At 34.2% G+C, this 14,547-nt stretch overlaps 1 protein-coding gene and 1 long non-coding RNA gene across 2 annotated transcripts in view; one reads left to right on the plus strand and one right to left on the minus strand.

The window, feature by feature from the left end:
• RFX6 (regulatory factor X6) overlaps window positions 1-2,394 on the plus strand; it is a 69,215-nt gene extending 66,821 nt beyond the window's left edge. Inside the window, exon 19 of the mRNA XM_074190239.1 lies at window positions 1,952-2,394. Coding sequence (XP_074046340.1) covers window positions 1,952-2,127 — 176 coding nt within the window. The 3' untranslated portion in view covers window positions 2,128-2,394. The remainder of the gene's footprint in view (window positions 1-1,951) is intronic.
• LOC141489861 (uncharacterized) overlaps window positions 1,805-14,547 on the minus strand; it is a 47,820-nt gene continuing 35,077 nt past the window's right edge. The window contains exon 6 of the long non-coding RNA XR_012469011.1: window positions 1,805-2,123. This is a non-coding gene — a long non-coding RNA (uncharacterized LOC141489861). The remainder of the gene's footprint in view (window positions 2,124-14,547) is intronic.

Raw genomic sequence — 14,547 nt, forward strand, 5'->3', positions numbered from 1 at the left:
TCATTATTGCCCTAGTATTTCCAGAATAACAGTGCACATGACATCCTTAGAGGAGGGGCGTATGTGCTTTTGTGCCTATATCCCCTGTCACTGTCTGTCGAAGCTATCATTTTGCTCAGCCAGACAGGCAGAAGTGATATGAGTCAATTAGAGCTGTCACTGACTGGTCTGATAAACATTAAGACTCAGCTATCCAGTGAAATGGGTAAGATGAAGAGGAAACAATCTCCTCCCTTCAGTTCTCCATTTTATGTGTCCCATCACTTTTTCTGGGACCCATTAATACAAAATTCCTACTCGTCCTCCTTCAGACATCACAGGGAGATGGATATTGATTCACAATCATTGAAGAAGAGAAAATGTCATGAGTTACTCCTTGCCCACCTACTCAATTTGGTTTTTCAACAATTTAACAGGAAGCACTTTTTGCTTTCCCATGGCTGGCAGAGATGAGATCTGAGCAGTGTCTAGCAACTCATCTCTTGCTCTGTGCAAATGGTCATTGCTTCTAGATTACTTTAATGAAGCAGAAAATATCACTCTAGGAAGTTTCCCCATCAAGAGACACTAAAATGTACTGTGTTGCTATTGTAACTGTTTGTTCTATTTACATATAGAGATAGTGATACCTTTGATGGAATGTATAATGGGATGCACACAATTGTATGCATTGTAATGCAGGAACAGTTTTTAGGCAAAAAGGGGTTCAGCAAGATGAGAAGAAATCAAGGATGAAAATAAAATGGGAATTACTTTTGCTTCCATCCTCAAATTCTTGAAGTTAATAGCCCAGCCTGGGAAGATACCAGACAGGAACCTAGAACTTGAAGGCTCCTTAGAAACCACCCATTCTAGTCCCCTCTTTTTCTCAGAAAAGTGAACTGAGTTGTCCAAGACCACACACTTAATAAGTAGCACAGTTGAAATTTCAATTCAGGTTCACTGATGACAAATTTTACACTTACTCCTATACCATAAATGTAATGAAATAATTCAGTTCATGAGCCAGCTGGTGTCGCAGTGACCATTGTACCTGAAGTCAGGAAGACTTCAGATCAGACTTCAGATACTTACTGTCTGTTTAAATTTGATCAAAACACATTTAATCATTGTTTATCTCAGTTTCCTTAACTGTAAAATGGGGATATTGATAGTATCTATTTCATAGGGTTATTATGAGGATCAAATGAGATAATATCTGTGAAAGAACAATGCTTGCACATTATTGGTAGTATATACATATTCCTTCCCTTCCCCCTATTCAACAAATACTTTTATTGTTATTTAATTTTTTCCAATTACATGCAAAGATGGTTTTCAACTTTCATCCTTTTGCATACTTTTGAGTTCTACATTTTTCTGTTAGTCTTCATTACCTCCCTCCTCCCCCTGGTAGTGAACCATCTGATATAGGTTGTACATGTACAAGTGTGTTTAGCATATTTCCATATTAGTCATGCTCCACAGATACTCTTAAAAGTACCTACTGTGTGCAAAGCATTATATTAGGTACTAGAAAAGTAAGAGAAAAAAAACTTGGATATTTGGGCATTATGAAAAATGGTTCAAGAAGGATTTTCTGTGGTAATTAGGGAAGAAATTAAATGAAGAAAAAACTAATATTAAATATTCTACTGTGATTTTTAAATATACATTTTAAATTAGGAGACCTGTTTTTGAGCCATTGCCTACAGTGTTGCTAGCTGTATGACACTGGGAAAGTCACCTCACTTCTCTGGTCCTACAGATTTTACCAAATGCAAAATAGGATTAACTTACTTTTACTATTTGCTTCACAGAGTTTATTTGGGGTTGAATCTTTGTAAAACAAAATAATTTAGAAATATGAACCATTATTGCAGAACATAACATATAAGATAAAGAAATTGTGAACAGAACCAACAGCTGGGTTCACCTCAGGTGGTGATTGTTTTTTTCTTTTCTCTTGCAGCCTCCAATATGGCAACCACAATTCCAGCATCCTCATCTCAGTGTATGTTTGGAACTTCTAGCCAATATCCAGCTCAGGAAACTCTGAACTCCCATGGAACAAATAATAGAGAAATAGTATCTTCTTTGCCACCAATCAACACTGTCTTCATGGGGACAGCAGCTGGGGGGACCTAGGCCAGAAAACATGGCGGAACCATTTTGAAAACATTCCCAATACCACTGATCCAAAGACCACTATTCTCTCAGCTTTCCAAGAGAGGAGACCATAGTCTTTGGACACTACTCTTGAAGTCACTTCATTGAGAAAAAAATAATAAAAAAAGACTGGATGATCTACCTACTCATCAGAAAACAGATACCTGCAAAGAATACATTGCACATGAATCATTTGATATGAGTTCTTATTAATAGTTGTAGCTTCAAGCATCAGCAAACAGAATTAGTAGGGATTTGGGAAAGCAAATATTTCCATTATGGAGAATTGACATTTCCCTTTGTAATTTATTGAAAATGTATATGCTGCCACTATTTTGTCTTTTCATTGTTTTCTTCCTCTTCTTTCTCCTTTATTTTTTTAAGAGGAAAAGTTTATTTAATGCCTATACACTGTCCTTTATTTATTAGAATCACAGAATCACTGTTTACGATTCCTTATTTGACAAATAGTCAAATGTATGTGTTCTACCTCCTATGGAAATGTTTACAAGGTCAAGTCTTGATTCAATTCAGCTTATGCCAAAGTTGCTTGACTTTCAAATTTCTTGTGCTTTAGTGGGTTGGTTTCTGTTGCATAAGAGTTACTTTATCTTTGTACCTGATAGAGACCAATGCTTTCTACATGTTTATAAGAAATGAAAAAGATGAGGAGAAATAAAGAAGGGAATGCAAGAAAGTATCTCAAAAGTTGAAATGTTTTGAAATGCTCTTTCTGTTCGCTGACATTGATGGTACCATATTTTAGATGACATAGCTTTGGGCAACAGGCATATTTGATGGCTAGGATTCATTCATGAGAGGCATTTGTAAAGTTCTATGGAAAATGTAAAGAAAAAAAAAGGAAACCAACCAACTCTTTCCACCTTAAGTAACCACCTGTAAATTGGAGCCAACATATTTGACAGATATTATAGAATCATGTGTTCTGAACTATGTAGAAATATAGTAGATGTTATAAAATTATTTAAGATATGGAAGTAATTTCTAATGGATAGAGATATGAGGAGCATACTCACAAATTCTAACTCAAAATTTATTAAAAACAATTTTATTTGTGTCATTATAAATTTTAAACAACTTGACACATAATTTACATACTTCAATTTATTTTTCCTTTTATATGTCCTGGCAGAAATGGCAGCTGTGTAATCATAGAACATATTGGGAAACTCCCATTAACCTTACACCTTTCTAATCTATTCTGCCAAATGTTTTTATGGAGCAGTGAATCCTGCCTTGTATTAACTATTTAAAGAATGAACACAAAATGTAAGTTCTTGACACAAGTTATAAATACATTTGCTGCCCCAAATGTCCATTAAAAATTAATCTTCAATTTATGTCAAGTCAGAGTTTCATCTTTATCTTTTTTTGGGTGGGGTGAGAGGAGAGTTTCAGACATGAGATTTCAGTAGTGTGAGAGATTCCTAGTATGGAAAAGCTATTTACTGACTCAGAACTGTCTGTAACTTCTCTGAAGAGAATTGCCTGAAACATGGAGAGGTTAAATAGCACTATTACTTCAATGATTTTATATATATATATATATATATATATATATATATATATATATATATATATATATAGTGTTAGAACTTGAACCCAGGTCTTCCTTCAGTTTGCCTGAAAGTCTATATTCTAATTATAGATTTGTATTAATCAGCCAATAAATCTTGTGGGTCTACTGTATGCTCAGTGCTATGCTAGGTGCACAGAAATATGAGATATGGTCCTTTCTCTCCTCCCTTCCCCGCCCCCACCCTCAAGGAATTCATAATCCAGAGGAAGACACAAGATAAGAAGGCAGAATAATGGAAAGGGTCCTAGATTAGGAGTTTCTTGATCCAAGTTGATATTTTGTCCCTTAACTGTGTGACTTTGATCTCTTTACTTTTCTGGGTCTCAATCTCCTTATCTATAAAATATTGAGCTAGATTTATGTTGAAAGCTTCAGCATTCTATGGATCTATCAGATTTATACAGGTGAAACAATGATAATCAAATTAAGAGATTAAATCCTGCAATATGATTTCTTAAATTCTGTTGTTGTTCTTCCTTCTTTGTGGAAAAGAACCAATGATTACAGGAGGATGATGTTTTGATTTGAAAGTAAATTGAATTCAAGTGAGGCAGAGCTCCAGAGTCATTGAACTCCAGTGGCAAGACAGAAGAGGAAGACTTGTATTGACCTCAGATGCAATAGGATACCTTGGTCTTTTTATATTAAGGTCTTTCCCAGATCTCAGGTTTGTGTGAGACAGCACCCATTAAGTGTTATAGGAATTAAGAGGAGAAGAACAGTGAAAGTAGTAGTTAGGGAAAGCATTCTGAGATACATGGCCCTTGAACTGGGTAGAAAGTCAACCATTCAACACATTAAAAGCTATTATTTTGCTGAATATCTTTTGTGGTAGTCATCAGGGAATACACAGAATAAGACATGATACCTGGCCCAGAGTAAAAAATATTTGCTTAATTGCTTAGAAAATATCTGTTTAATTGAGTAAGGATCTGAACTATGATGAAGATAGGAGGAAAAAGTAGAAAAAAGACTGTTATGAGGTATTTCAAAGGAAAATTAAATTTGATTTGAGGGTTAATGAAGAGCTAAATATGACAATTAAATTGAACAAATATTTATTACACAACTAGTATAGACAAAGCAACTTTCTACATGATAGAAATTAAAATAAAGATTAAAAATTATGAGCTTTGCCTTGATGGAGTTATCATCTAAGAAGTAACACACTACCTGTATACAGCAATGTAGAATAGGAGATCAAACATTTATTAAGTATCTAGTAAATGTCAGCCACAGTGCTAATAGAAATATTTTAATATTACAGATATTATATTGTTGGATTCTCACAACAACATGGGGAGAAGGTAGGTATTAATATTATCCCCATTTTACAGTGGAGGAAACCAAGGTGGTCAGAGGCTAAGCATCACATATTTAGAAAATTTCTGAAGCAAAATTTAAAATCAGATCTTCCAGACTTGAGACCCAGTTCTCTATCCACTAAATCTTCTAAAAGAAGTATAAATTTTGGGGCGGCTAGGTGGTGCAGTAGATAGAGTACTGGCCTTGGAGTCAGGAGTATCTGGGTTCAAATCCGACCTCAGATATTTAATAATTACCTAGCCGTGTGGCCTTGGGCAAGCCACTTAACCCCATTGCCTTGAAAAAAAAATCCTAAGAAAAAAAGAAGTACAAATTTTTATGTTAGATCCAATATCATATTTGATTGGCAGAAAAGCAAGAAATAGCCCTTAGGAAATATTTGCTTGTTGTATAGGAATTAGAGAAAATAGGAGGGAAAACTGGTTAGGTAGGGGCAGTTCAAAATGACTAGCTTGGGAGAGAGTTTGAGACTAAAGATAGAGTTTCAGGAGTTAGCAATATGGTCAACATAGATGAGAATGTGAGAATGGATGAAATCAACAAGGGAAGGCTCTAAAAAAGAAGCTAAAAATGAAGGACATAGTTTTGATGGGGAGTGGGAAGAAGTTCTGGTGAAGAAATAAAATATATAATTGCTATTGAAATAATAGAACCATCAAAGCTCATCCAACAATTCAAGATGAATTCAATTTTTAAAGCATTTCCTATGCATCTACAATGTAATTAGCACTACTGTGTGCTAGGTGCTAGGGATACAAAGATAAAAATAAAACAATTCTTGCCTTCAAGGAGCCTTTGTTCTACTAAGGTAAAACAAAAAAAAATAAAGATACAAAATAATTTCATGTTAAAGCACTAATACTAAGGAAATGATGGGAGAGGATGGGAACTGGGAAAAATCTTCTGAAGGAGGGTGAGGTTGAACTGAGATATAATTTGAACTGGGAGTTCCAAAAGACAAAAGTGAATAAAAAAGAGAATTATAGACTTGGAGGACAACCTGTTCATAAGGCACAAAGGTGAGAAATGGAATATTAAGAGTGAAAAGTATATCAGGAGAGTAATATTTAGTGAATCTATCAAAATGGATTGAAGTTAGCTTATAATGAGCTTTCAATAGTAAACAGAGAAATATAAACTTTTTCCTAAAGACAATAGAGAATCACTGAGCTTTTTGATTACAGTAGTTACATGGTCAAACCTGTGTTTTAGAAATATCAATTTAGTAACTTGAAGGGAGAATGAATTTAAGAGTGTAGAGATTGGAGACAGAGAGAGAACAATTAGGAAGTTATCAGAGTACATTTGAAAGATTATTAGAGTCTGCATTAGGGAGACCACTGTGTTAGTGGACAGAAGATGATGAATGGGAGAGATATAGAATAAAATCAGTAAGACGGGTATATATTGATAATGGGGAGTGAGACAAGGGAAGAAATCTACAGAACTCTTGACTTTTGAATTTCACTAACTGCAAAGATGGTCATAGCAAATGGAAAATTCGTAAGATGAATTTGTTTAGGGTAATGAATTTTGTTTTTTTCTTAGCATACTGAATTTAAGATGCCTGCAACACTAGGAGAAGATGCCTGACTCAATCTAAAGAGAAAGACAAGTGCTGGATATGTAGATGAAAGAATAATCTTTATTGAGATGATAATTAAAATCATGGTAATTGTACAAGAGAGACAGACAGAGACAGAGAGAAGAGTCCAGGACAGAGTGGCAGATATACCAGACTTAGACTCAGTTGATCTAGCAAATGTGGTCAGACAGGGAGGAAGACAACTATAGAGGAGAATTGTTTATAAAACTTTGAGAGGAGAAGGTATATGTTAGGAGATTGATGGGATGGGGTAGAGAGTGATCCATGATGTCAAATACTGCAGAGTAGTCAAGAAGAATATGTAAAGCATTGTGGTAGGACCTGGAGATATAGAGACAAAATAATGAGTCCCTGACCCCAAGGAATGTCAATCTGGAGCTTACCTTCAGTTATCATAAGTGATATTATGATAGATAATAAACTGATCAATATAGTCTCACATAAGCTATTTCATTAGTAGCCCATTTTATGGGTGTACATTTATTATAGAGGCAGCTAAAGTGACACTTATCATAAACTGTTCTTGGAATGAAAAACACTTGGATTTATTACCTCTGACACATACTTGACTAGTAATTGTTGTTGTTGAATTAGTTTCATAATGTCCAACTCTTTGCAACCACATTTGGGGTTTTCTTGGCAAAAATATTGGAGTGGTTTGTGATTTTCTTCTCCAGCTTATTTTACAGATAAGGTATCACACAACTAGTAAGTATCAGAGGTCAGATTTAAACTTAGGAAGATGAGTCCTCCTGACTCCAGATCCTACATTTGTCCACTGTGCCACTTAGCCTCCCTGACTTGTAAGTGAAAAGTCATTTCACCTTGGAAGTGCCCTAGGCAGTACTCTAGAACTATAAATTGTGAAGTAGGTGCTAATTTACAATGGTAGGAAAAATTTTGCTTTGGTAGAAGTTTCCATCATGGGGAGTTCTTTATATCAAATAAAGCACAGGACCAATACCTTTCTTATCACTCAAAATTATGCCCCACTTTTAAATGGAAAATACAGGAACAAAAGAGTTAAATAACTTTTCTAATGCCATGTCAAATTCACAATCAATGAATTAACATAGCTAAATCTTTATCTTATCAATAAATCCCCAGAGTACACCATTCTCTGAATTATACCTTTTGGTGGTTAGCTCAATAAAAATAAACAAACAGATAAGTACATCAATTAGGTGGATCCTTGGTAAAGTTAAGAGACTGGAAGATTGGTAAAACTGAAGGGGAAAAAGCCAACTGGATCAATATAATAGAACTATAAGGATGGATGAACCATAATTGTTATCTTGTTCATCTTCCAAGCTCCAGAAAGGATTGCACTTAAATCATCAGAGTCTGGGGGGTAGGAAAAAAAAAAGAAAGAAAGGGGAGAAATATTCTCAATATCATGTTGCAAGTATGACTCACAATTCTTAAAAGGAATAAGTTTTTCCAAATATTTCACTCCAAGTAGCTATCTAAATGTCTGATATGCCATAAAAGGGATTCTCTCTCTGATTAATTTTACTGTACCTGGCCATGACAATAGCTACTTCCTGATATCTTTTCCAAACCCCTAATCCATTCACTCTCCAAGAAAAAAACTTTTTGTATATCTTACCAAAGTTTTAAAAACTGTACACTAAGACTTTTGGATATACTCTATGAAGTCACCTTTTGTTACCCTTAAATATTTCCCTTATAAAACTATATAAATATAATTCCTAGCAGAATATAGAATCCAAATATTTTTACCCCAACCTTGAAAGGTCAAAAGGTGGGCCCATGGTCAAAGGAGGACAGCAAAGGAGGTAAGTGAAATGTAAAACTGTTTATTGTAGGAGGGAATGAAGACTGGGTCAGAATAGACTCCAGCCATGGGTAGTTGGGGAGGACCTTTTTATAGGGTATGTGATATAGGAAGTAGGGTGTTATGGTTTCCATAGAGATTGAGAGATGTTTGGTTCTTTGTGGAATTTTAGAGCAGTTTGGGGTGTTCATGGAAGTTGAGAGTTGTTTTCCTTGGGCTCAACTGAGCAAGATTGAAACCCAGGCTGGGGTTTGTATCTTTGTATATCACTTCAATTGAGGTGACTCAAGCTGGAAGAGGCCACCTAGTAACAGCTTGACTAAAGTTCAGAGGAAAAATTCCCTGAGCAATTATCTTCTACTTCTCTTTTGTCATTTTAAAATAAACACTTGCATATCGTTGAGGTTTTTCTGCCATCCTAGTACAGCCAGTCATTCCTGACAGTTTATATTTGTAGTATTTATTTTATCTTCCAATTTTGCAATAATCTTCTAAGGAAGACATGACAAATATTTTCTTCATTCCTCCAACCTATCTCTTCAGATTTCCCATGAATTTTCCGTTCCAGTCAACCTGGCCAGTTGCTATTTCCAGAGTCTGCCTCTATGTCTTTATGCCATCTGTTCTACATGCCTACAATGCAATCCCTTTGGTCTTCCACCTCTTAGAATCACTCATTTCTTTCCAAGTTTAGCTCAGGTACATTATATAGAAAGATTTTGCTAATTCCCCTGGTTGCTAGTGTTCTTTTCGTCATCGGGTTGGCTTATGTTTACTTATTTATTTACATGTTTAATCCCCAAGTAGAGCATAAACTTCTGTAGGGTCAGGTACTGTTATTTAGTTTGTCTACATTCCCTGAATCCTTCTTAAAGTTTGGACAGCTTTTTAGGAAGACTGTAATAGAATAATCTAACAATAAGTGGATTGTCATGTATCAATGAGGGTACAAAGTAATATGACTATGGAGTGGCATCAGTCTACATGATTATATGTGATTTATAGCAGAATTCATCGGATAGGGGAGTAGGAATTAGAGGAAACAAATGACAACCTAGAATTGAGGTGTAGCAAGACACAAGAGGTGCTAGAAAATGGAAATCAAGAATAACAGATGGTGTAGAGTTAAATTGTCAATAATAGGGTCAAAACCATGAAGGAAGGTAATCAAGGCTAGAGCCAGGTGACATAGGGACATAGAAAGGGTCCTGCTTATAACAAGCATCTGAGAGGTTTTTGAACTTGGTCTTCCTTTGAACTAAGTCTTTTGCCTTAAATACTAAACCATGATGCCTCTTCTGACTAACTGGGAGGACAGGGATGGAAAGGATAAAGGAGAAAATGGTTCTGGAGATTTATAAACTGATAAATAAAAGTAGATGACTTTAATAAAGATTTGAATTATCTAACTTAATCATACAGCAATCCTGGGGTGGCGGGGAGGGAAGTACTATAGTTATCCTTTGCACATACAACTATTAAGCATCATTGGAAGGATTTGATCTATGTCTCTTTTTTTTTCCTGGGCTTGGACTATTTATGATACATAACACCGTCTCTTGATAGGTTTTGGGTTCTTGGTAATTATAATTTGAACCTCCTCATTTATAGATATGTAGAGGGAATGAGCACCTTCATATTTTATAGATGTAGGTCATATAGAAAAGAAGAAAAAGCAACAAACTATAGGTTCCTTAAAGATAGATCAAAGTGATTGATAGCTTTTTCATGGAGAATGTCTGTGCAAAGATTTTGGAATAAGTGAATTTTAGAGCTGAAAATGCCAATTCAGGAAAAAGTTGTTGGTTCTGTTTTCTTAGTTTTAAGTTACATAAGCCCCACTGAACTTTAGGATTGATAATTCTATCATTTTTGCAGAGTTGTGATAAGCATCAGTTTCCACCAGAGTAACCATGAGCATTTACAAGTGTTTGGATTCAAGAGCAGTTTGGGGTTTGGGAAAGGGTTAACACATCTATTCATTTGCAAGAATAAAACAAACAACATTTACAGACATTATGACTGACACTGGGCAGATTTTGTTCTTGTGGGGAAGATAAAAGACAATGAATTTATACACACTGTTTCTATCCTATCTTATTTAATTATTGAATTCTAAATGAAACTCTAGTTTGTAAATGGTAGGGGACACCACCATAGTGCTCCATAAAATGTACCAAGCAAGTAAAAATAGATTCCCTTTCAAAGGCCATATTTACTCCTTGATTACAAGAATATCCAATTGCCTGGAAGGACTGAGACTTGCATTGGAATAAATAGGATCTGAATTTGTTTTATATCTGGTCGCTTATCCTGAGACTGATTTCTTTATAAAATGATGGCTTATTTCTATTCTTTTTATATGCAAGTTTGTCTTTGTTTGTCAATAATATCTCTGGTAGAAAAATAGTTCCCAATGTTTATTGAAAGTGCCTTTTTATTCTCAATTTTAAAAAAATTCAATTTTCTTCATTTTTAAATTGACTTGTTTTACATAGAATATGATTCTGATTGGATAAGTCTTTCATATGTCTTAGAAGTTTGTGTTCCACAAATTTTACTCTTTCTAATATGTGACTGACAGGATTGACCCTTAGACCTAGCCTCCAGTTTTAAGGTCATGTAACTGTAAGGAATTTAAAAAAAAGCACATACCCATAATATGACCATATTGTCCCATTAATAAATAATATAATATTTCTGTATTATAATCATATTTATAAGTAAATATTTTAGATAGGATGCAGAAAAGATTATATAACATTTGTTATTACAGTTAATGGGTACCAGTTCATTGAACAGAAAAGAGACAAGTTTATTTCTTTTATTAATTTGAAAAAGCTTGTTTTATTAATTGAATTTGTTTAACTTTTGCTTTTACATTTGTTCATTTTATCTTTGATTTTCAAAATTTCTATTATCATAGCTGGTTTTTTGATATATTGATTTTCTAGGCTTTTTAAAATTTGTATGCCAATTGATTAATCTATTTTTTCCTTCCTATGCTAATAAACACGTTTAGAGATAAAAAAAACTTTCCCTCAAAAACAACTTTGGCTAAAACCTAAAAAGTTTTGGTATATAATTTTATTGTTGTCATTTTATTTGATGAAATTATTGTTTCTACCAGTTATTCTCTGAGTCATTCTTTTGAAAGTACATGTTTAGTCTCTAAGTTTAGTTTGAGTTCTTTATTAATCAAATTTTAATAGTGTAGTAAGTAAAAGGTATGTTTAGCATTTCTGCTTTTCTGCATGTTTATGAAATTGCTGTATACTTTCATATAGTCAATTTTTGTAAAAGTGCTTTTCATAGCTGAGAAGTACCTGGACTTCAGAAAAATCACTTTGGTAGCTATGTGAAGGATGAATTCTGTAAAGGGGTGAGATTTGAGGTACAGAGATCAATTAGAAGACAGTAGTCCAGGGGCGGCTAGGTGGCACAGTGGATAGAGTACTGGCCCTGGAGTCAGGAGTACCTGAGTTCAAATCCGTTCTCAGATACTTAATAATTACCTAGCTGTGTGGCCTTGGGCAAGCCACTTAACCCCATTGCCTTGCAAAAAACTTAAAAAAAAAAAAAGAAGAAGACAGTAGTCCAGAAGATAGTTGAAAAACTTCTGAACTAATCTGGTAACTAAACAAAGGGATAGACTCATGTAAAAGATGTTGAGGCTGAAATGATAAATATTTGGGAACTAATTGGATATGTTGGAGGAGGGAAAATGAAATAAGGTTTGCAAACCTGGATGACTAGAAAGACAGTGGTGTTCTAAACAGAAATAAAGTTCAGAAAAGGGATATGTTTGGGAGGAAATGTTTTAAATTGGAAATGCCTATGGGACATAAAGTTTGAAATGTAGTTGATTCAGAATTGCAGTTCAGGGGAAAGACTAGAACTACATACATACATATATCATACATATATATGTATGTATGTATACACACACATATATTCATAAGAGAGGAGGGAACATAAGATGGAACCTAACCTTTCATCTTTTGATTGTTTAATCAGATACCCTCTGGAGTCAGTATGATCTTGGGGTTTTTCTACAGTTCCTCCTTCTACATCTCCTCACTTAGGAGAGCATTGTTATAGGCAATCTCTTTCCATCGTGGCACAGTATTGACAGTGACAGTTAACTAGGAACCCTAAGATGCTGCTGAAGGACTCTCTATATCCTGGGACTCAGGGAACATTCTAGAAGTTCTGGGACATTCACTCCACCAAAACCCCATAAAATGTGCTTACATTGCTGCTGATAAAAAAAAGTTACTATTCTACCCATTTACCTTCTCATTTATTGTTTGTATATTCTTAAATGATAACTTGATCAACTTAGGTGTCTCTAATGTACCTTATGGCAAACAGCACTATTTACAAACTCTCTCTCTCTCTCTCTCTCTCTCTCTCTCTCTCTCTCTCTCTATATATATATATATATATATATATATATATATATATGTATATATATGTATATGTATGTATGCATACACATGTATATTCCCATATATGTGCATATACCCATACATGCCTATATCTAGTTCTATATATTGCATACATATATACAGTGTTTATATAAAATAAATTACACACACATACGTATTTTTTGGTTTTTGCAAGGCAAACGGGGTTAAGTGGCTTGCCCAAGGCCACACAGCTAGGTAATTATTAAGTGTCTGAGACCAGATTTGAACCCAGGTACTCCTGACTCCAGAGCTGGTGCTTTATCCACTGCACCACCTAGCCACCCCCCCACACACATATATTAAACAGAGGAGAGTGCTAGACTTGGAATCAGCAATACTAGAATTGGAATCCTGCCTTCACAATTTCAGTCACTTGGCCTCCGTCTGCCTTAGCTTCTTTAGCCTTAGTAATTACATCAAAGGGAAATGGTATGTAAAATGTTTTGCAAATCTTAAGTTCCTATAATAAATGACAGCTATAAACATGTAACAGGAATGAGATATAGTGATAATTTAATAAATTATCAATATATATAAGAATAAGAAGAACTGGAGAAAGTAGATAAAAACAAAATAATTATAGGCAGGTAGACTGGGTCATTTCTCTGACATTAAAGTTTCAAACATCTGGAATGTTCTCTTTCTATGTATGACATATCACAGAAACTAAAAGAATTCATTTCATATATTTTTCTTTTAATGTTGCAAATACAAGTACCTGACAATTCTGTGATTTCATCAGCTTTCTGTATATGGTCAAAACTTGCTACCATCAATCTTAGTAGATAAATATTAAGGAGTTGCCTGAGACACAGAGAAGTCAAGTGACTTGTCTATGCTGCTATAGCTAGTAAGTGTCAATTTTTCTGATTCCAACCTCCAATACTATATTACCTCTTAACTAGCACTATACACCACATAAAAATTATTCATTAATTTTTTTATATCTTTTTTTTTAACAAGACAGTGGGGTTAAGTGACTTGCCTAAGGTCACATAGCTAAGTAATTATTAAGTGTCTGAGGCTGGATTTGGGCTCAGGTCCTCCTGACTCTAGGGGGTGGTGTCTATCCACTGTGCCACCTAGCTGCCACAATATCTCTTAAAAATATTTTAAACAAAATTATTTTCAGTAGATCACAAAAACTCTGAAAATTTAATTCCCTGTTTCCCCTCCAATTAGATTTAATTATATAGTTATATAGACATGTCTATATCTGTGTGTAATAGTTTTTCTCTCCTTTTGGATGAAGCATATATATATATATATATATATATATATATATATATATATATATATAAATGTATGTGTGTATATGTACATCTATATTTACATATGCAACTTTTTTCAGCTGAAGTATTCACAGAGTATGTGAAATACTTTAAATAAATTTTTATAAGTTAATTTAATTGATCTATCTCTGAAGTTGAAGAAAGCTGAAGGTGAAGAAAAGGTCAAACTTGGCTTTTTCAGTGTAATAGGAAGACCTGTCTTTAAAAAAAAAGATGCTTTAGAGACTACAAGAAAGACTTGGGTATAGAGAACATTTTAAAAAGTGAAAAATTAACTACTCAAAATGATACCTTTTCTTAAGTAA

This window comes from Macrotis lagotis, chromosome 5 (genome assembly GCF_037893015.1).
Source record: "Macrotis lagotis isolate mMagLag1 chromosome 5, bilby.v1.9.chrom.fasta, whole genome shotgun sequence".
Lineage (NCBI taxonomy): Eukaryota > Metazoa > Chordata > Mammalia > Peramelemorphia > Peramelidae > Macrotis > Macrotis lagotis.